At 45.4% G+C, this 21,574-nt stretch overlaps 1 protein-coding gene across 2 annotated transcripts in view; it reads left to right on the forward strand.

Annotated features, from left to right (window-relative positions):
* Nucleotides 1–992: 992 nt before the first annotated feature.
* The window catches only part of SLC25A15 (solute carrier family 25 member 15), a 30,842-nt gene continuing 10,260 nt past the window's right edge, over nucleotides 993–21,574 (forward strand). The window contains exons 1-5 of one of the 2 annotated variants that reach the window (XM_068527016.1): nucleotides 993–1,110; nucleotides 4,021–4,193; nucleotides 7,176–7,434; nucleotides 16,818–16,955; nucleotides 19,140–19,309. In XM_068527016.1, coding sequence (XP_068383117.1) covers nucleotides 4,091–4,193; nucleotides 7,176–7,434; nucleotides 16,818–16,955; nucleotides 19,140–19,309 — 670 coding nt within the window. In that variant the 5' untranslated portion in view covers nucleotides 993–1,110; nucleotides 4,021–4,090. The remainder of the gene's footprint in view (nucleotides 1,111–4,020; nucleotides 4,194–7,175; nucleotides 7,435–16,817; nucleotides 16,956–19,139; nucleotides 19,310–21,574) is intronic. The other variant, XM_068527017.1, reaches the window with a different exon arrangement.

Raw genomic sequence — 21,574 nt, forward strand, 5'->3', positions numbered from 1 at the left:
GGCACCCGTGTTTAAGGACTAACACAAGTCACCTCAAATATTTGTCACTGGCCCTCACCCAAAATCACTTAAGTTACATTGGCAGTAGTCTAACACCACATCCAAACAGGACAGAAAATTGTAAAAGAAAACGATAGCACGGTTTAAGGAAGAAAACACGGTGTAGAAAAGGAAAATAAATCCATGAGGTTTGAACCAAAGCACTCCGAAGGCCGTGACTGTTAACATCGAGCAGCTGTCAGTAATAGACCAAGACCCTTCCAGCTGTGCGGGTCTTTGCCTGGGGCACTAGAGAAAATTCCTTTACTCCCGGTGCACAACAGACTCTTGGAATTGTGCTTTCTAATAAAATGCCAGAGAGCCATAGAACTAGCCTAAAATTCATTGGAAACTAAAAGGACATTTAGAGTTACAGTTTTCATTGGTGGGTGTGCTTTCCGAAATGTCATCGGTGGAGATGGATGTCCTCGAGGAGGGCGGAATGGGAAATGTTTGGGGTTTTGTTTTTACCAGCAATAAGCAAATTTATTTTTCATCACTACCTTTCCAGTACTTTCGCACTCAATTATAATATAAAAGGAAGGCCTTGAGCCCCGAGCCCCAGCAAAGCTAACCAGCCTGAAGACTTCAGTCCCTCGTCCTCACTCCGGACACCACGAGCCCCCGGCCCCGGCCCCGGCCCCGGCCCCGGCCCCGCCCCCGCCCCCGCCCTGAGGTCGAACTAGAGACGAGCTCACCGAGGGCCTCCGGGAACCGAGCGGCAGGAAAGCGACGTGAAGGCCGCGGCTCCCAGCCTTCCCCCCGGCCCCGCCAACCCCTCCCGCTCCCGGCGCGCCCCCCGGCCCGAGCGCGCCGCCGCACCGCGCCGACTTCCGCTTCCCCGGCGGGCGGGCGGGAGGCGCCCCGGCCCCGGCCCCAGCGCAGCCCGTCCCGGCCGCAGGGGGCGCTCCTGAGCCCGCGGGGCCGCCGGCCGGCGGCAGTCCGGCGCGGGAGGCGGGGCGGAGGGCCGGCCGGTAGCCGACGTGGGTGTTAAGCGGCCGACCCCGCCGCCGAGCCAGAGTCCAGAGCGGGCGGCGGAGCGCGAGTAGGACGCGGCCAGTCTGCGCGGCGGTGAGCGCAGCCCAGCCGGGCGCTCGTGGGCTGCAGGGAACCGGCCGGGAGGAGGGAGCGGGAGCGGGAGCGGGCGGGCGGGCCGGCCGGCCGGCCGGCCTCCGCACCCGGGCGGCGTGACCCTCCCGGGAGGCGGGGGGGAAAATATGGGGTCCCGGGCCCGCTGCGCCGCACACGTGCCCGGGGACCCGCGGGCGCCGCCTTCCCGCGCTCTGCCTGGGGTTCCCCGGAGACTCTGGGCCACCCGCCTCCTGCGCGGAGTGGTCGCCTCCCGGGAAAGGTTGCACTCATTTGCCCGGTCGTCGTGTCACGCCGGCTCCGCGCCGGGCAGGGAGGGCGGAGGCGCTTATGAATGGGAGACCCTCGCAGGTTGTTGTGGCAGAGCCAGCGAACGTTTAGAGCCGGGACGACAACAAAGTTGCAAGTCGTCTCCCTAAGCTGCCCCTTGTGCGGATCGGGATCCCGAGCCCCAGAGCAGGAGCTCCCGAGCCAGATGCTGAGCGGCGAGACCGGTTTGCATCCCAGCGCCCGTGGGCCCCACCAGCTCTGGGCGCTCGGATGGCGGGCGCCAGCTTCGGCCTTGAAGCTGGAATCTTCCCGGAGCAATTCGTGTTACCTAGTGGGGAATGCGGCATCCTCGGATTCTCCCACACGAGAAGTTAATTTCCCTAACGAATGAAAAAGATACATGGTCGGCGCTGTTTGTTTCTTCTGGAGTCAGACTCCGGTGTAGTTTGAAGGAAGGGTAAAGGGACGCTGAAAGGACTCCGTTTTTCTATTCCAGTTGGTACCGAAGGCTCACGAATCAGTTTAATTAACTGAACTTGATCAGTCTGGCTGCCACCACGCCCCATGCCTTCTTCAAGCCAAAGCTACGCGTAATTTGAAACAGATGCCCCTTCTGAGTTAAATCTGTTAGTTAACCTGTTAGGACTGTTAACTGTTCTAATAATTCTACAAGTAGTTATTTGTAGGAGTTGATGTGTTTAAGTTTGACTTGCCTAAAATGGTTGAATTCGCATTGATGACACAGTACCATCTGCTGTGCCTCTTTCCTTCTAAGTTAAGAAAGAAATGTCCACCCCCAACGGAATGAGCTGCATTGGATGTGCCCTGTCTGTTACTCCTTTCCCCACTTGCCTCCATTTTCCTCTAAAATGCAGGGTTGGGTGTTTTGTTTTCTCTTTTTGGCCAGGTGGGAATACTCTGGTTGATAGGAACAGACCCAAAAGGCAAGACTTGAGTTGAATCCTGTCTCTGCCACGGACTTGTTGTATGACCTTGGACAAGTCCTTGTTTTCCTCTGGACTCAGTTTTCCATCTGGAAAAGGAAGAGATTGGGTTAGGACCCTGATATTCTTCTCTGGATACTGGATGGTCACCGTCTTATCAACCTTAGTAATTGGTACTGCCTCTCCAGGCCTATCAGTAACATAAAGTCAGTGTTTTGTACATCTAATTGTATGTCTAATTTAGTTGCTTTATTAAGTGGTGTTCTTTTGTTGTTGCTGGTTTTAACATTTTTTGTAAAGATTCTTGGTGTCTAGCCATTGACAACATGCTTCAAGTGGTTAAGAAACTTCTTGGTGGCTAAAATTATTCTCCGCTGCTGATGATTAGGAAGATGTTGGTATTCATTGGTCATCCAGCCCGCCCACCCCCTCCTTGAGAGGTGTCCTGACTGGAATCACACAGGTCTTCAGTGTGAAGGATAAAAAGCATTCCTCGTTATTCAGGCGTGTAAGTCAGTGACATAGTTTGAAAATGATACAGAATTGGTTTCTGTATTGGTTATTTTAATATTCTATGTGAATGAAGCACCTCTCCTTTTCTAGTCAATGTTTATTAAGACCATGCCTTGCCAATGGTTGATTTTTGTCTAAAGGTAGAGGGAGTAGACTCTGGTTTTCCCAGACTTCTAGGCTCCAGCTCAAACCTACTGAATCAACATTTCCAGGAGAGCAGCCTGGTTATTGGAATGTTTAACAAGTGTCCCAGGTGATTCTTATGAAGCAAATTTGGGGCGCAGTGGACCCAGGTGTTGCTTCTCAGAATATGGTTAATAGCCAGGCATTATCAACTTCACCTGGGAGCACGTCAGGCAGGCAGCATTTCTGGTCCCACTTGAAGCCAATCGCATCAGAATCGGCCTTTTAACAAGGTCCCCAGGTGATTCGTGTGCACGTTTATGGTTGAGAAGCTCTGGGAGGCCTATGATGATAGTAATGTTTGGTGCTGTGCTTTGCAGTTGTTCTAAGAACTCCTGGTGCGTGTTCACAGTTCATCATCGTATTTGTCCGATGTGGCTATTTGTGATTGCCCTCGTATTATAATGATCGTACTTTTATTATTCACCTTGTATAGACGGGGACCTCCAGCTTTAGGGGCCCAAAGGGCCACCATGCCGGTGGCAGAGCAGGCATTCAGACCCAGGCGTGTGTCACTTGACAGAGCTCCTAACTCATTCCTTTCCAGAGCTACTGTTTTGTGACCTTCTCTTAGGGTCTCAGGCCGCTGTCTGAATTTGGAACAGAGCCCAGTGGATTGATGGTTGAACTTAGGCCTCTGAAAAACTGGTTTGATGGGGCTTGGGATGTCCGGTTGGCTTGCTTATTTGGCATTCGTTTCTTGAGGGTTTCAGAAAGGTTGGTTGAAGTGCCCTCACCTGTGGCTGTAGCAGTGATACGTGAGCAAGGTTTTTGATCTGTGTGCTTTTTATGGGGAGGTGGTGGGCAGGGAGAAGGGGAGGCTGATCTCTGAGCTGCTCTGACAACTCGAGCCCCCTCCTTTGGAGCAATGTAGAGCCAGTTTCCCGGTTCCCTGAAGTTCAAGTCCAGTAGCTAGGCAGCAGGCCTAGAGAAAGCGGGGCTGCAGAGGCCCGACTGATGGTGAACTCTTGCTTCCTCCTAGGGATATGTGGTGCCCATCATAAGCTCCTGAGAGTTGCCCTTCACGGAGCCCAGCAGAGGAGTGGGCAAACATGAAATCCAATCCTGCCATCCAAGCTGCCATTGACCTCACGGCGGGGGCCGCAGGTAATTCCAGAGAAAACCTGTCCTTTGTTCCTCAAATACCTTCTGCAGGTGAGCTCGTGGTGAAGACATTGCCTTTGTAGCTCCAGAAGTGACATGCTTTAACCTTGGAATGAATCCACTTAATAGAAGTGTAATACTGTGATGCAAACACAGCAGAAGGTAGAGTAGTTCCCGCTGTATTAGAGCTATGAGTCAGGGTATGGCGTGGGAGTGTCCCCGGGTGACAGCTGCAAACATCACAGCTCAGAGCTGAAGCCACTCGTGCCTTGCCATGTGGCTGGGATACACAGGATTCCGCTCCAAGCCCGGCAGTCTTCAGAGGCCTTAGGGTGCAAACATAACACTGTGCCGTCTCTCCAGGGAAATCCCAGTTGCTGGCCTTACTACTGCTGGGGGAGAGAAAGGATCCCCTTAGGAATGTCTTTGGTAAATCAGGCTGACTTTTGACTGTGTCTTAAAGCCCTGAAAGGAGAGGCCCCAGGATTGGCCGGGGAGTGGTGGGCGGGGCGATTGCTGGGGCAGACTCCGGCCCCACCAGGCACCGGTGAGCTCTGGGCAGCACCTGCCACCGCAGGCCACTCTTTAGAACGGTCACCTTTATTCAGCCTGAGGCAAGTGACAGACTTGGAAGTGCCTGGGTGGTTACTTGGCTCTCCAGACTCCTGGATGATTCTAGGGCTGGAGGAGCACTGGAATGCCCATACTTCCCAGATGAAGACCCTGGCTTGCCCTTGCCTCCATCACCGATTCTTATACTGGGTCACCGCTCCTTGGAGTGGAGAGGCCAGGGGAGTGGGTTGCCCATTGTCCTTTTATCTGGTGGGACCTCCTGGGTCAACAGATCAAGAACAGTCAGAGCCGCCTTCTCTCATCCTGTTGTCATCTTTTTTTTTTTTTTTTTTAATATTTATTTATTTGGTTGCATCGGGTCTTAGTTGCAGCTCACGGGCTCCTTAGTTGTGGCATGCGAACTCTTAGTTGCAGCATGTATGTGGGATCTAGTTCCTGGACCAGGGATCGAACCCGGGCTCCCTGCATTGGGAGCGTGGAGTCTTAATCACTGCGCCACCTGGGAAGTCCCCTGTCATCGTCTTAATTGTAAAAAGGAAATCATGGGTTCAGGGAAGTATTTTGCCATGAACCAGAAATTGGCCAAAGTAGGCTCATGAGGAAGTCTGCAGACACTGATAAGACGTTCAGGCAAGGGTGCTCCCAGGTCAGAGACCACAAGGAGCAGGGGAACTAAGGGCTGCCGGGATTCCGCCCCATGGCCTCTTACGTGCTGAGTGCCTTTGGGTCAGCCTCTCACCCTGCCGTGGAATCAAGCCCCCCAGGCCCTGTGCACCATCCTCGACCCCTTCACCAGTCCCCGCTCCCCCGATGCCATACTGCAGAGGATGCTGACTTTGGCAACAGTGGACCCACTTGCCTGCCATTGGCATCCTCTTACCCTCCCATGAATGCCTGGGCTCAAGTTTGTGTCTCTGCAATAGAAGGGCGTTTCACCCCATGAGGGATGCTCAGCTTTTGGAATTTTATATCCTTCAGTCAGTCTATCAAAGATAGACTGTAGGATCTGTTGTGATAGAACTAAAATGCATCTAGGTTGTCAAAATTATGAACCCGCTTTAAAAATTCTGACATTCACCTCTTCTTTTGGAATGATTATTTTTGACCTAAGTAGGATCTTATTTTATTCTGGCCCATCAGTACCTGGGAGAGAATAACTCCAATTATGGTAACATCTTATTAAATTATATTCCACTAACTCAGAACTGGGGATAGTGTGGCGCAAAACAAAGCAGAAATGTGTCATTGCTGTCCTAGAAAAAAGGGACAGTGGTGATAGGATCATGGAGATCACACTTGTGCTTGCTTAAGGGATCAGTTTTCAGACTCTTTGGAAATGTCCATCTACCAGTAATTAATAGGAAGTTATTCTTAACAGCCCTCCCTCCATCTCTACTTTCCACAGCTTCATTGGAGTAACTGTGTATTACGTCTAAGTTATGAAATTGCATTTCTGAAATATTTTATGTAAGCCTTCTCTTCAGTTTTGCTGAGGTTTTAATAACCTCATCCAATGGCTGTGTTTCCTGACACAAGCAGGGGACGTCTCAGGCCCATGGGGAGGTGGAAGCATTCACCAGTGACAGACAGTTCCCCAAATGCTGACCCGGTTCAGGGTCTGGAGATACTACAGGGTTTATAGTTCATTCTTTTCCTTACATTCAGAATTTTTATCAAAGTAATTGAATGCAATTCAATACTTTCACCGTATAAAAGCATATAAATATATGATTTATGCTCAGCAGAGGTAAGTTTCAATCCATTTCCTGTCTGAATACAAATCATTAATTGGTAGAGTCCAAATAAGAGGTTTTCCCATAGGGTCAAACATTTAGCTCTTCAGGGACTAATTAGACTCTTTGTTTTCTTTATCTGTGGCCTATTCCTCTGTTATTTCCCTGATAGTCATTAGGACCACTGGGCATCAGGCAAAAGAGTGATTAACACCAGACTCTTCCCTTCCCCTTCCTTTTATGTGGACGCACACACAGACACAGTTAACCGCTATAAATTAGCCACTTGTTGTGTAGCAGCCAGTACGTGAGAGCCTTATCCTAATCCTCACGCTAACCCGATAGGGAATCGAGGCTCGGAGGTCACATCGCTTAGCCAGGATTGCACAGCAGAGTCAGGCTTTGAGCCCAGGTCCCTCTGACCGATGCTCCTGAACACACGTCACACCTTCACGTCCGGTGGCTTTGACTGTCAAACACACGTCCTCTCCTCTACCGAGTGTGAGCTCCTTCAGGGCTGGAGCGGGATGCCAGACACATGAAGGACCCCCTAGAAGTTTTATTGGACTGAGCTAGAAGGTATGGGGGGGAGGAGGTCAAAATGAAGTGACCCAGAGGTAAGCCCTGCGGTGGGCTGCCTGTCCATCATCTCCATGGGTCCTCGAGGCCGCACTCTACCACGTGGCTGTAGACTGGTGCTGCACAAGGACCCTTGTCCTGGTTGCAGGGGGCACAGCATGTGTATTCACCGGGCAGCCCTTCGACACCATGAAAGTGAAGATGCAGACGTTCCCTGACCTGTACAGGGGCCTCACCGACTGCTGCCTGAAGACCTACTACCAGGTGGGCTTCCGGGGCTTCTACAAGGGGACCAGCCCAGCGCTGATTGCCAACATCGCCGAGAACTCCGTCCTCTTCATGTGCTACGGATTCTGCCAGCAGGTGGTACGGAAAGTGGCTGGATTGGAAAAGCAGGCGAAGCTGAGGTGAGTTGAGGTCACTGAGACTCTTTGTTTGTTTGAAAAACAACACTTGTGATTTTTATGAGACCTTAGGGAGAAGAACATTTCCTTTTTTACAATAACTACTTTCTTTGATTAAGAAGTCATATATTGCCATCGTAGAAAACTGGGAAAACGCACGTGTTATGCAAAAGGAGAGTTGCCCAAAAATCCACCACGTAGAAACAACCACCCTCACGTTCCTTCCATTCTTCGGGAAGATGCTTTTCTTTCTTTTTTTAAAAATTATTTTTTTTTTTATTATTATTTTTCTTTTTTTTAATTGGAGTATAGTTGATTTACAATGTTGTGTTTCAGGTGTACAGCAAAGTGAATCAGTTATACATATATATATCCATTCTCTTTCAGATTCTTTTCCCATAGAGGTTATTACAGAATATTGAGTAGAGTTCCCTGTGCTATACAGTAGGTCCTTGTTGATTATCTATTTTATTTATAGTAGTGTGTTTATGTTCATCCCAATCTCCTAATTTATCCCCTCCCCCCATGTTTCCCCTTTGGTAACCCGAAATTTGATTTTGAGATCTGTGAGTCTGTTTCTGTTTTGTAAATAAGTTCACTTGTGCCATTTTTAAAAGTTAAATTCCACATATAAGTGATATCATATGATATTTGGGGAAGATGCTTTTCAAATGCTGCTGTTGGTGCCACTTCTCTGGGCAGAAGTGCAGAACTTAAACCATAGGTGCAACTTGTGACCCGAGTTTTGGGTTCCACGTCATCAGCAGAATGCAGAGCATTGGAAGAGCCAAATAGGTTTGAGGAAGAACTTGGAATTTTAGGAAGGGTCAGAGCATCTGAGAAGATGCAGGTGAACCTACTGTTTCATTGGTCGAGTCTGCCCCAAACATCAGACTTGGGTGTGTACTTGGTCATCCCTTGGGTATTTATTATACCGAGACTAAAAGGAATTCGGAAACCACTGGAATGTTTAGCCTTTGCTCCTTTGAACATTGATTTATTTTATAAGTTTTCACTCTTTTTTAAAAAAATATTTATTTATTTTTGGCTGCGTTGGGTCTTCGTTGCTGTGCGCGGGCTTTCTCTAGTTGCTGCGAGCGGGGGCTACTCTTCGTTGCGGTGCGCAGGCTTCTCATTGTGGTGGCTTCTCGTTGCGGAGCACAGGCTCTAGGCACGTGGGCTTCAGTAGTTGTAGCACGCGGGCTCAGTAGTCGTGGCTCGCGGGGTCTAGTGCGCAGGCTCAGTAGTTGTGGCGCACGGGCTTAGTTGCTCCGTGGCATATGGGCTCTTCCCCGACCAGGGCTCGAACGCGTGTCCCCTGCATTGGCGGGTGGATTCTTAACCACTGCACCATCAGGGAGGTCCCCATTGATTTATTTTAAATCATTTAAAATTATTGTTATCAGCTTCGTGGTTGCAGAGGGCAGTCTTGCCTGTTGTTTTGGTGGGAATTCAAGACCCTATTGCAAATACAGGTCCCACATGGCTAAAGTAGGTTCCTTTTGTACAGAAGTCTTCTTCTGGGATGCCTGGAGATGTGCCCGTTTATAGCAGGCATCCCATCTTGATAGATGGAACTTGTTTTTTAAAGGCTTGGGACTGGATGAAATCCCCCAGGGAGACAGTGTTTATAGGACTGAGCACAGATCCTAGGACCCTCCAGCAGGGAGGGGTCAGGAAAAAGAGGAAGTAAAGAAATAAGCAGAAGATAAACCAGGAGAATGTGGTGTCCCATGGTAGAGACAGACAGGAAGGACACTGCAGTGACTGTAGCTCTTTCCACTGGAGCGAGAGACTTTCTAGCTGAGGAGACCTGGAGTTTAGGTCTCCTTCAGCATCCTTGGAGAAGGACAGGGAAATGGAGCAACCACAGGAGATTCTGGAGCAGGTCCTGCAGTGAAGAAAGCTTCCTCTTTCACTCGGCCTAACCCAGCACCCTCGTCTTTTTTGAACTTGGGGGACAGGACGGGGGCTGCAGCTTTTTCATCCTGCAGAACAGTGGTTGCTCATTACCAGTGAGCAAATGCTGCCTGAGAGCTTACGAAGCCCTGACACGCATGTCATGCTTTCTTCGCCCTCACCGTGGTCCTGCGCGAGGATCCAGGCAGGTGATGGTATCCATTTTACAGATGGGGAAACTCTGGTACAGATACTGATGCGCTGAAGATCACTGGGTTAATGAGTGACAGAGCCGGACTCCAGCCCGTGTCTTCTGCACCCCCAATCCAGCATTCTTCCCACAAGACCACAGGCGGGGCTCTGGAGTACTCTGTAGGGGTCAGGTCTAGAGAAAAGATTAATAATTACACAGAAGCAGGGAAAGGAAAGAACTGCTTGTGAGCACCTGTTGTGAATTTCAGCAGCGATACAGTAAATATTCTCGGTTTGAACACGCCCTGGGTAGTGCTCTCTTTTCACCTTTGGCTGGACGGGGTCTGACACGGCAGGAGTGTTTAGGAACACGTTTGTTGAGTGGGTGACAAAACAGTTGATTCTTAACAAAATCCCATCCTACGCCGACTGCCATTTGAGATCCAGTTCTAAACGTTTCTACTGTAGGCACAGCCTGGGGCCCATGTCCCTCATCTCATGCGCTGGTAGGTGAAAGTATTTATTAGAAAGCCAAAGTCCACTGCAGATCTGACTCGGCCCTGTGTTGCCCTGGATCAGCATGTTTGGGGTTCGTTCAGGCGTTACTGCCTCTTGGATGAAACAGCCATCTGCATTTATCGATGCCACCTTTGTTCCAGCAAGATTGGCAAACTCTGGTCAATGACCCTGATTGACTACGGCCTGTCAGCAGGTAGACAGAGAGTCCCGGAGGGAGGCCAAGTATGGATCTGCAGACTGGCCAAGAGTCAAACCCTTTAAGCTTTGGTTTTGACAAACAATTTAAGTAGGACTGAAGGGGGAAGGATGGAGGGGATGGCGTCGGGCACTTCCCACCCCTAGAAAGCTGTGTGCCGGTACAGTTGTGGAGCTGGCTCTCCTGGTGACCGTCTGACATACCATTCTTTAAAATCGAAAGGAAGGCTACACTGCAGGCAGTGTCTTCCTCCTGAAAGAAAGCCTGCTCCAAGCCAGCTCTTCTGAGACCCGGGTGTGTAACAGGCCGGCTCAGCCCTGGGCACCCACTTCACATCCACCTGAGGCACCAAGGCCAGACCACCAGGGATAGGAAATCGGGACCGGGATGGTAGGCAGCCCTTGGCTTTATGCAGGCACACGTCAAATCTTTGAGGTTCGGTTCCAGACCATCTTGCAAATTTTTTGGTTTCCCAGTGCATATAAAGCTATGTTCACACTATACTGTAGTCTGTGCAATAGCGTTATGTCTCAAAAAGAATGTACCTACCTTAATTTAAAAATACTTTATTGCTAAAAAATGCTAACCATCCTCTGACAACTCAGGGTTGCCACAAACCTTCAACTTTGTTATAAAGCAGAAACTAACACCATTGTAAAGCAATTATACTCCAATAAAGGTGTTAAAAAAATAAAAAGAAAAAAAATTTTTTTTTAATGCAGTATCTTCAAAGTAATAAAGCGAAGTGCAATAAAACAAGGTTTGCCTGTAGTAATGTTTGACCTCAGTTTCTATAACTATTAGTTTATTGTAACTTTTTTTATGGTTTCAAAACACTTTTTTTAAAAACATTTTAAAATTTTTTATTTTATATTGGAATATGGTTTATTTACAATGTTGTGTTTCAGGTGTACAGCTAAGTGATTCAGTTATACATATATCCATTCTTTTTCAGATTCTTTTCCCATATAGGTTATTAAAGCATATTGAGTAGAGTTCCCTGTGCTATTCAGTACATCCTTGTTGATTATCTATTTTATATATATGTTATATATGTTATATATATTAATCCCAAACTCCTGATTTATCCCCCCCTCAACATGTTTCCCCTTTGGAAACTATAAGTTTGTTCTCAAAGTCTGTGAGTCTCTTTCTGTTTTGTAAATAAGTTCATTTGTATCATTTTTTTTTTAAGATTCCACATATAAGTGATATTATATGATATTTGTCTTTGTCTGACTTACTTCACTTAGTATGATAATCTCTAGGTCCCTTTGTGTTGCTGCAAATGGCATTATTTCATTCTTTTTTTTATGGCTGAGTAATATTCCATTGTATATATGTACCACATCTTCTTTATCCATTCCTCTGTCGATGGATATTTAGGTTGCTTCCATGTCTTGGGTTTTGTAAATAGTACTGCTGTGAGCATCGGGGTGCATGTATCTTTCTGATTTGGTTTTCTCTGGATATATGCCCAGGAGTGGGATTGCTGGATCATATGGTAGTTCTGTTTTTAGTTTTTTAAGGAACCTCCATACTGTTCTCCATAGTGGCTATATCAATTTACATTCCCACCAACAGTGCAGGAGGGTTCCCTTTTCTCCACACCCTGTACAGCATTTATTGTTTGTAAGCTTTTTGGTGATGGCCATTATGACTGGTGTGAGGTGATACCTCATTTTAATTTTGATTTGCATTTGTTTAGTAATTAGTGATGTTAAGCATCTTTTCATGTGCTTTTTTGGCCATCTGTATGTATTCTTCGGAAAAATGTCTATTTAGATCTTCTGTCCATTTTTTTATTGGGTCGTTGTTTTTTTTGATATAGAGCTGCATGAGGTGTTTGTATATTTTGGAGATTAATCCTTGTCAGTCACTTCATTTACAAATATTTTCTCCCATTTTGTAGGTTGTCTTTTTGTTTATGGTTTCCTTTGTTGTGCAGGAGCTTTTAAGTTTAATTAGGTCCCATCTGTTTATTTTTGTTTTTATTTTCATTACTCCAGGAATAGATCCAAAAAGATATTGCTGTGATTTATGTCAGAGTGTTCTGCCTCTAAGAGTTTTATTATTTTTTAAAGATTTATTTATTATTTATTTTATTTTTGGCTGTGTTGGGTCTTAGTTGTGGCACGTGGGATCTCTCGTTGCAGTGCAAGGGCTCTTCCTTGTGGTGCGCAGGCTTCTCTCTAGTTGTGGTGTGCAGGTTTTCTCTTCTCTAGTTGTGGAGCGCAGGCTCCAGAGCATGTGGGCTCTGTAGTTTGTGGCACACAGGTTCTAGTTGAGGCACACAAGCTCAGTAGTTGTGGCGTGTGGGCTTAGCTGCCCCATGGCGTGTGGGATCTTATTTCCCTGACCAGGGGTCGAACCCACGTCCCTTGCATTGTAAGGTGGATTTTTTACCACTGGACCACCGCGGAAGTCCCCTCTAAGAGATTTATGGTATCCGGCCTTACATTTAGGTCTTTAATCCATTTTGAGTTTATTTATGTGTATGGTGTTAGAGAATGTTCTAATTTCATTCTTTCACATGTAGTTGTCCACTTTTCCCAGCACCACTTATTGAAGAGCCTTTCTTTTCTCCATTGTTTATTCTTGCCTCCTTTGTCATGGATTAACTGACCATAGGTGCATGGGTTTATTTCTGGGCTTTCTATCCTGTTCCATTGATCTATATTTCTGTTTTTGTGCCAGTACCATACTGTTTTGATTACTGTAGCTTTGTAATATAGTCTGAAGTCAGGGAGGCTGATTCCTCCAGCTCCATTTTTCTTTCTCAGGATTGCTTTGGCTATTTGAGGTCTTTCGTGTTTCCAGACAAATGAAAAAATTTTTTGTTCCAGTTCTGTGAAAAATGCCATTGGTAGTTTGTTAGGGACTGCATTGAATCTGTAGATTGCCTTGGGTAGTATGTCATTTTGACAATATTGATTCTTCCAATCCAAGAGCATGGTATTTTTTTTTTTTTTTTGGTGACCGTGCCACACGGCTTGTGGGATCTTAGTTCCCCAACAAGGTATTGAACCCAGGCCCTCTGCAGTGAAAGCATGGAGTCCTAAACACTGGACTGCTGGGGAATTCCCCTGTTTATGTCATCTTTGATTTCTTTCATCAGTGTCTTCTAGTTTTCAGAGTACAGGTTTTCTGCCTACTCAGGTAGGTTTATTCCTAGGTATTTTATTCTTTTTGATGTGATGGTAAATGGGATTGTTTTCTTAATTTCTCTTTTTGATCTTTCGTTGTTAGTATATAGGAATGCAAGAGATTTCTGAGTAGTAATTTTGTATCCTGCAACTTTACCAAATTCATTGATGAGTTCTAGTAGTTTTCTAGTAGCATGTTCAGAATTTTCTATGAATAGTATCATGCCATCTGCAAACAGCGGTGATTTTACTTCTATTCCAATTTCTATTCCTTTTATTTCTTTTTCTTCTTTGATTGCCATGGCTAGGACTTCCAAAACTATGTTGAATAAAAGTGGCCAGAGTGGACATCCTTGTCTCATTCCTCATCTTAGAGGAAATGCTTTCAGCTTTTCACCATTGAGAATGATGTTAACTGTGGGTTTGTCCTATATGGCCTTTATTATGTTGAGCTAAGTTCCCTCTGTGCCCACTTTCTGGAGAGTTTTTATCATAAATGGGTGTTGAATTTTGTCAAAAGCTTTTCCTGAATCTATTGATGATCATATCGTTTTTATTCTTCAGTTTGTTAATGTGGTCTATCACACTGATTGATTTGTGGATATTGAAGAATCCTTGCTTCCCTGGGATAAATCCCACTTGATCATGGTGTATGACCCTTTTAATGTATTGTTGGATTCAGTTTGCTAGTATTTTGTTGAGGATTTTTGTGTCTGTGTTCATCAGTGATATTGGCCTGTAATTTTCCTTTTTTGTTATATCTTTGTCTGGTTTTGGTATCAGGGTGATGGTGGCCTCATAGAATGAGTTTGGGAGTGTTCCCTCCTCTGAAATTTTTTGGAATAGTTTCAGAAGGATAGATGTTAGCTCTTCTCTAAATGTTTGATAGAATTCTCCTGTGAAGCCATCTGGTCCTGGACTTTTGTTTGTTGGGAGTTTTTTAATCACAGTTTCAATTTCATTACTTGTGATTGGTCTGTTCATATTTTCTGTTTCTTCCTGGTTCAGTCTTGGAAGGTTATACCTTTCTAAGAATTTGTCCATTTCTTCTAGGTTGTCCATTGTATTGTCATATAGTTGCTTGTAGTAGTCTCTTAGGATCCTTTGTATTTCTGTGGTGTCGGTTATAACTTTTTGCATTTCTAGTTTTATTGATTTGAGCCCTCTCCCTTTTTTTTCTTGATGAATCTGGCTAAAGGTTTATGAATTTTGTTTATCTTCTTAAAGAAAAAGCTTTTAGTTTTATTGATCTTTGCTAGTATTTCCTTCATTTCTTTTTCATTTATTTCTGCTCTGATGTTTATGATTACTTTCCTTCTGCTAACTTTGGGTTTAGTTTGTTCTTCTCTAATTGCTTTAGGTGTAAGGTTAGGTTGTTTGAGATTTTTCTTTTTGTTTCCTGAGGTAAGATTGTATTGCTATAAACTTCCCTCTTAGAACTGCTTTTGCTGCATCCCATAGGTTTTGGATTGTAGTGTTTCTGTTGTCATTTGTGTCTAGGTATTTTTTTATTTCTTCTTTGATTTCTTCAGTGATCCATTGGTTGTTTAGTAACACTGTTTAGCCTCCACGTGTTTGTGTTTTTTACAGTTTTTTTCCTGTGATTGATTTCCAATCTCATAGTGTTGTGGTTGGAAAAGATGCTTGATATTATTTCAATTTTCTTAAATTTACCAAGGCTTGCTCTGTGGCCTAGCATGTGATCTATCCTGGAGAATGTTCCATGTGCACTTGAGAAGAATGTGTATTCTGCTGCTTTCTGATGGAATGTTCTACAAATACCAATTCAGTCCATGTGGTCTAATGTGTCGTGTAAGGCCTGTGTTTCCTTATTGATTTTCTGTCTGGATGATCTGCCCATTGATGTAAGTGAGATAGTTTATTGTAACTTTAGGGCAATTGAATGTGGTAGGTCTGTTAGGCTTCTGCTCACAGATGGAAGAGAAATCATGAGGGGACCTCGCTACCTGGGCAGGCTGCCTAGGGGGTTACCACTGGGGGCTTCTGGAGGTTTGTGAGTTGTCCTGGTCGTCCAGTGACAGCCAGATGCTGGCAGTTAACAGGTGAGTGTCACAGCCAGTTGTTGCTGTGAGCAGCTCAGTCCTTTCCATGCAACTAAAGATTGTCCCCGTAGGTGCCAACGGTGCTCTCGTGATAGAACATCCTCCCAGGGTTTGGAGAGGATCTCCTTTGCTGACCCCCAAGAACTCTCAGGAGTCTTCCTGGCAATTTGTTTCTTGTACTTTCCCCCATATTCTTTCCAGTTTCACTCCCCTGCTGGTGACTGAGGCTGGTGGTACTAAACCCATGTGAGATGAAGTGAATTCTTGCATTTTTGTACTTATGTGCATTCATTTTCCATGTATATTTCCAGCTTCGCCACTTGCCCTACAGCCATCGAGCTTGCTGACTCACGCTGGCAGCACCACTTGCCCACCTCGTGCCCTCTGTGCAGCTGAGGTCCAGGAGGTCATCAGCTGAACTGGGAAATCTTTTTTCAATGAGCAACATTTTGGTTAAAAATGTATCCTGGGTTTTCATCTGTAGCAGTTACATTACACTTGTTGCTCTGGGCTGAATCCAGAGGCACGTAGGGATGGCCTCAGAACCTGTTTTTATTTAAAACTCACTGGCAAACACACTGAAGTATTAATAGTGTGTGTGTTGAGGTGGTGGGACCATAGGGAATTTTTTCTCCCACATTGTTTGGTTTGGTTTGGTTTTTCTGTGTCACTTTCTGTCTTAGTTCTGGCTCTGCTAGAACAAAATACCCCAGGCTGGGTGGTTTAAACAACAAAAATTTGTTTCTCACAGCTCTGGAGGCTGGAAAGTCCAAGAACAAGATGCCGGCTGATTCGGTGTCTGGTGAGGGCCCTCTTCCTGGTTTGCACAGGGACACCTGGCTGTGTTCTCACATGGTGGAGAGAGTGCCAGCCAGCTCTCTGGTCTCTTCTTACAGGGACACTAATCTCATCAAGAGGATTTCACCCTTATGACCTCATCTAAACCTGACTACCTCCCAAAGGCCTTCCTCCAAATACCATCACATTGGGGGTTATGGCTTCAACATAGGAATCCGGGGGTGGGGGACACAAACGTCCAGCCCACAGAGCTATGCCTAATGAAAGGAGCACGGGCTTGCAGTCAGGCAGACCTGGGTGTGAAGCCTAGCGTTGCCGCTTAGCAGCTGTGTGACTGAGCACAGTTCGTGGCATCTCGAAGCATCATTTTCCCCATGTGAAAATTGGGGTACTGCTGTCACTGTCACAGGGTCGTGGGCTCCTCAGAGGAAGCAGCAGGTGCCTGGTGGGCACTGAGGAAGTCTTCCTCTCCCCTCAAGCTTGCTCTCCTTTACCACTGGTGTTTCGGCATACTGAGACCGAGCTCATGAATCATGGGTAGGTAACCGGCCTCCTGTGCTTGCGTCCTTCCAGTGACCTGCAGAATGCAGCTGCTGGTTCCTTTGCCTCTGCCTTTGCTGCTCTGGTCCTCTGCCCCACCGAGCTCGTGAAGTGCCGGCTGCAGACCATGTATGAAATGGAGACGTCGGGAAAGATAGCCAAAAGCCAGAAGTAAGTGCTGCTCGGGCACAAATGTGGGGTCTTGTTGCCTTGGTGTATCCAGTATTTTTAAATTTTATGTTGTACTAAAATTAAGTGGCAGAGAAACAGATTATCTAGTCCAAACACCCCTCTCCACCACCACTCTGAGGATGATTTTCTGAACACACTGTCTGTGGTGGTTGGAATCACCATCCACCCCACAGAATGTTGTAGGCAAGTATTTAATATCCCCAAAGTGGAGAAGCAGGGGCTTACACCCCTTTTGGCCTGTGGAGAGCATAAGGCATGACCCCCAACTGTACCGGGAGGCACGTAGCAGTGTCTTTGGAACTGAGGGCTGAGCTTTCCTAACCACCAGTTTGGATTCTGGGCTGAATATTTGCTCACTCCCCAGTTTCACACGGGTGCTCAGGCTGACCATCCCAGATCCTAGCAGTGACTTCCTTTACCTCCTCCCGAATCCTTCAAGTGTACCTACAAACAAGCCAGATTCTGAAAACATTCACGCAAACCCTCATAAGCATAGCAAGTCTTCAGTGATCGAATCACTCTCCAGCTCTGTCTTGAAAACAGATTCTAGTTACCCTGTGAATGTATGTTTCATATACAATATGATTCATTATATATTTGAATTGAAAATCAGTTTATTATCCTTGTCGATCTCAAAACTTGCTTATTTATCTAAACTAAAGGGTTGCTCGTGGTTGTTGCTGAAGTGAACTCAAAGCCAGTAAATCTCCTGGGAAAAACCATTAGGTAAACGGACCGTTTTTAGAGTCATCACTTTCCATCCAGTGAGAATGGGGTTCATCATAGCGCCCTATTTCCTGCACCTGTGAGATTCATTACAACCAATTCGAATCTATTATTCATAGCCTAGAAGTTCAAAACTTTAAGTCGTTAATGCTTTTTTATTGAAATACAATGTACACACAATAACAGTAACACCCAGAAATCACAGGAAATCCTAGGTGTGCAGTTCCACAAGTAGTGACAAAATGAACATGCCTTTGTAAACTGGTACCTAGATAAAGAAATAGATCATTAACAGCACCCAGAAAGTTGCCCGTGTGTCCCTTAAAAGTCGTTTAAAGTATCTTTAAAGAAAGTAATTGTTAGATCCAAAGGACTTAGGTAGACGGACACCCTGTACAAAAGTAAATATTGGCTGACTGTATTTTAGGTATAGCAGTGCCCAAGCCTGGGATTTGGTAGCTTGGGGTTAAGACCTGGATTGGAAGCAGGCGAATTGTGTTGAGTGGGGTGACTTTGTTACTTCTTCATTGTATTGATAGAAGGAGGGGGCACTGCAGGCAGGCCCTGGCTAGTGGGTAATGCCTGGGAAGGAAGATCATCAATAAAAGCAGCCTTTGTTACCTGCGGTCCTTTGTTACCTGGGGACCTGATCCTTCCCTGATCCAAGCCAGGTCACCGGCTGAGAACAGAGTGAGGAGTGCGGGGCTCGCTAAGCTGACAGGTGTGGTCTGTGGTGCTGTTCCAGGGATGGGCCTGCCCCCCTGCACCACCAGGAAGAGGGGTCTGCCCAGAAGGTGCCCGTGTTCTGGCTTCTGCAGGCTCTGATCTGCTGCACGTGAAAACTCTTACACACCTACCTCACTAAGAACTAAATCCTGGGTGCATCTAGAGCCTTACAGGAGCTATAGCTCAGCCCTTAGAATTTCTTTTGTCTTGCTTTTAAGTAACATTTAAGGCTTGTTGCTCACTTGATGAATGCAAAACAAAACAAACCCTAAACACCTGAACCAATTCCCTCAAAACACACAAGCTCAAAAGAAAGGCTGAGGAGATAGGAATCAAGGGCAGTAAGGGACTGGGCACGTACACTGCCATTTTATTCTCCCTGAGTTTGGACAATCTCATTGTAATTTCACTTACTCACTATTGAAAAAAATGGGTATTGGCTCTTTTAGATCTTTGATAATGATTTCTAGAAATGTATGCCTTCGTTGTAATAAAATATCTTTACACAGACTAGTTCAAGTGATAAAACTTGTTAGAAAATAATTGTATACCTGTCTTTCTTGGAGATATTTCCTTCCCACAAAAACCTTTTATTGCTGGAATTCTGGTTCCTCTGTTTATAAAATGAGCTACTTCCTTGTTAGAGCTCCATCAGGTCTGCTAGTTGGATGTGAACGCTGTTCTTAACTGTCACCCCATGTGTCCCCCCAGCACAGTTTGGTCTGTCGTGAAGAGTATCCTTAAGAAGGACGGCCCCTTGGGCTTCTATCACGGACTCTCGAGCACTTTACTTCGAGAAGTACCGGGCTACTTCTTCTTCTTCGGTGGCTATGAGCTGAGCCGATCATTTTTTGCATCGGGGAGATCAAAAGATGAACTAGGTAAGTGTGTTGGCAGGGACAGCAGGTGGATTTGACGGTGTCTGCTTCCCAGTGGTGTAGTCTTGGTGGCTTCTGTGCACTTCGCCCCCTTGTGGGGGGTCCGCCTGGCACTGGGAGTTTCTGGATGCCGGGGAGTACCGTGCAGCAGGTGACAGCGAGCACCGTCCTCCAGCCTTGGTAACTTCCTCAGGGCAGAGGCTGGAGCCGGACATCCACAACGTTTTTGGGTTTTTCTAACATCTTTATTGGAGTATAATTGCTTTACAATGGTGTGTTAGTTTCTGCTGTATAGAAAAGTGAATCAGCTATACGTATACATATGTCCCCATATCTCCTCCCTCTTGCATCTCCTTCCCACCCTCCCTATCCCACGGCTCTAGGTGGTCACAAAGCACCGAGCTGATCTCCCTGTGCTATGTGGCTGCTTTCCACTAGCTATCTGTTTTACATTTGGTAGTGTATATATGTCCATGCCACTCTCTCACTTCGTCCCAGCTTACCCTTCCCACTCCCCGTGTCCTCAAGTCCATTCTCTAGTAGGTCTGCGTCTTTATTCCTGTCCTGCACCAAGGTTCTTCAGAACCATTTTTTTTTTTTTTTTTAGATTCCATATATATATGTGTGTTAGCATACAGTATTTGTTTTTCTCTTTCTGACTTACTTCACTCTGTATGACAGACTCTAGGTCCATCCACCTCACTACAAATAACTCAATTTCATTTCTTTTTATAGCTGAGTAATATTCCATTGTATATATGTACCACTCTTCTTTATCCATTCATCTGTTGATGGACACTTAGGTTGCTTCCGCGTCCTGGCTATTGTAAATAGTGCTGCAATGAACATTGTGGTACATGATTCTTTTTGAATTATGGTTTTCTCAGGGTATATGTGCAGTAGTGGGATTGCTGGGTCATATGGTAGTTCTAGTTTTAGTTTTTTAAGGAACCTCCATACTGTTCTCCATAGTGGCTGTATCCATATACATTCCCACCAACAGTGCAAGAGTGTTCCCTTTTCTCCACACCCTCTCCAGCATTTATTGTCTGTAGATTTTTTGATGGTGGCCATTCTGACTGGTGTGAGGTGATACCTCATTGTAGTTTTGATTTGCATTTCTCTAATGATTAGTGATGTTGAGCATCCTTTCATGTGTTTGTTGGCAATCTGTATTACCTTCTTTGGAGAAATGTCTATTTTGGTCTTCTGCCCATTTTTGGATTGGGTTGTTTGTTTTTTTGATATTGAGCTGCGTGAGCTGCTTGTAAATTTTGGAGATTAATCCTTTGTCGGTTGCTTCATTTGCAAATATTTTCTCCCATTCTGAGGGTTGTCTTTTCATCTTGGTTATGGTTTCCTTTGCTGTGCAAAAGCTTTTAAGTTTCATTAGGTCCCATTTGTTTATTTTTGTTTTTATTTCCATTTCTCTAGGAGGTGGGTCAAAAAGGAGCTTGCTGTGATTTATGTCATAGAGTGTTCTGCCTATGTTTTCCTCTAAGAGTTTGATAGTGTCTGGCCTTATATTTAGGTCTTTAATCCATTTTGAGTTTATTTTTGTGTATGGTGTTAGGAAGTGTTCTAATTTCATTCTTTTACATGTAGCTGTCCAGTTTTCCCACCACCACTTATTGAAGAGGCTGTCTTTTCTCCATTGTATACTCTTGCCTCCGTTATCAAAGATAAGGTGACCATATGTGCATGGGTTTATCTCTGGGCTTTCTATCCTGTTCCATTGATATATATTTCTGTTTTTGTGCCAGTACCATACTGTCTTAATTACTGTAGCTTTGTAGTATAGTCTGAAGTCAGGGAGCCAGATTCCTCCAGCTCCATTTTTCTTTCTCAAGATTGCTTTGGCTATTCGGGGTCTTTTGTGTTTCCATACAAATTGTGAAATTTTTTGTTCTAGTTCTGTGAAAAATGCCATTGGTAGTTTGATAGGGATTGCATTGAATCTATAGATTGTTTTGGGTCGTATACTCATTTTCACAATGTTGATTTTTCCAACCCAAAAACATGGTGTATCTCTCCATCTGATTGAATCCTGTTTAATTTCTTTCATCAGTGTCTTATAGTTTTCTGCATACAGGTCTTTTGTCTCCTTAGGTAGGTTTATTCCAAGGTATTTTATTCTTTTTGTTGCAGTGGTAAATGGGAGTGTTTCCTTAATTCCTCTTTCAGATTTTTCATCATTAGTGTATAGGAATCAAGACATTGATTGCTGTGCATTAATTTTGTATCCTGGTACTTTACCAAATTCATTGA

This window comes from Eschrichtius robustus, chromosome 18 (genome assembly GCF_028021215.1).
Source record: "Eschrichtius robustus isolate mEscRob2 chromosome 18, mEscRob2.pri, whole genome shotgun sequence".
In the NCBI taxonomy this organism is placed as follows: domain Eukaryota; kingdom Metazoa; phylum Chordata; class Mammalia; order Artiodactyla; family Eschrichtiidae; genus Eschrichtius; species Eschrichtius robustus.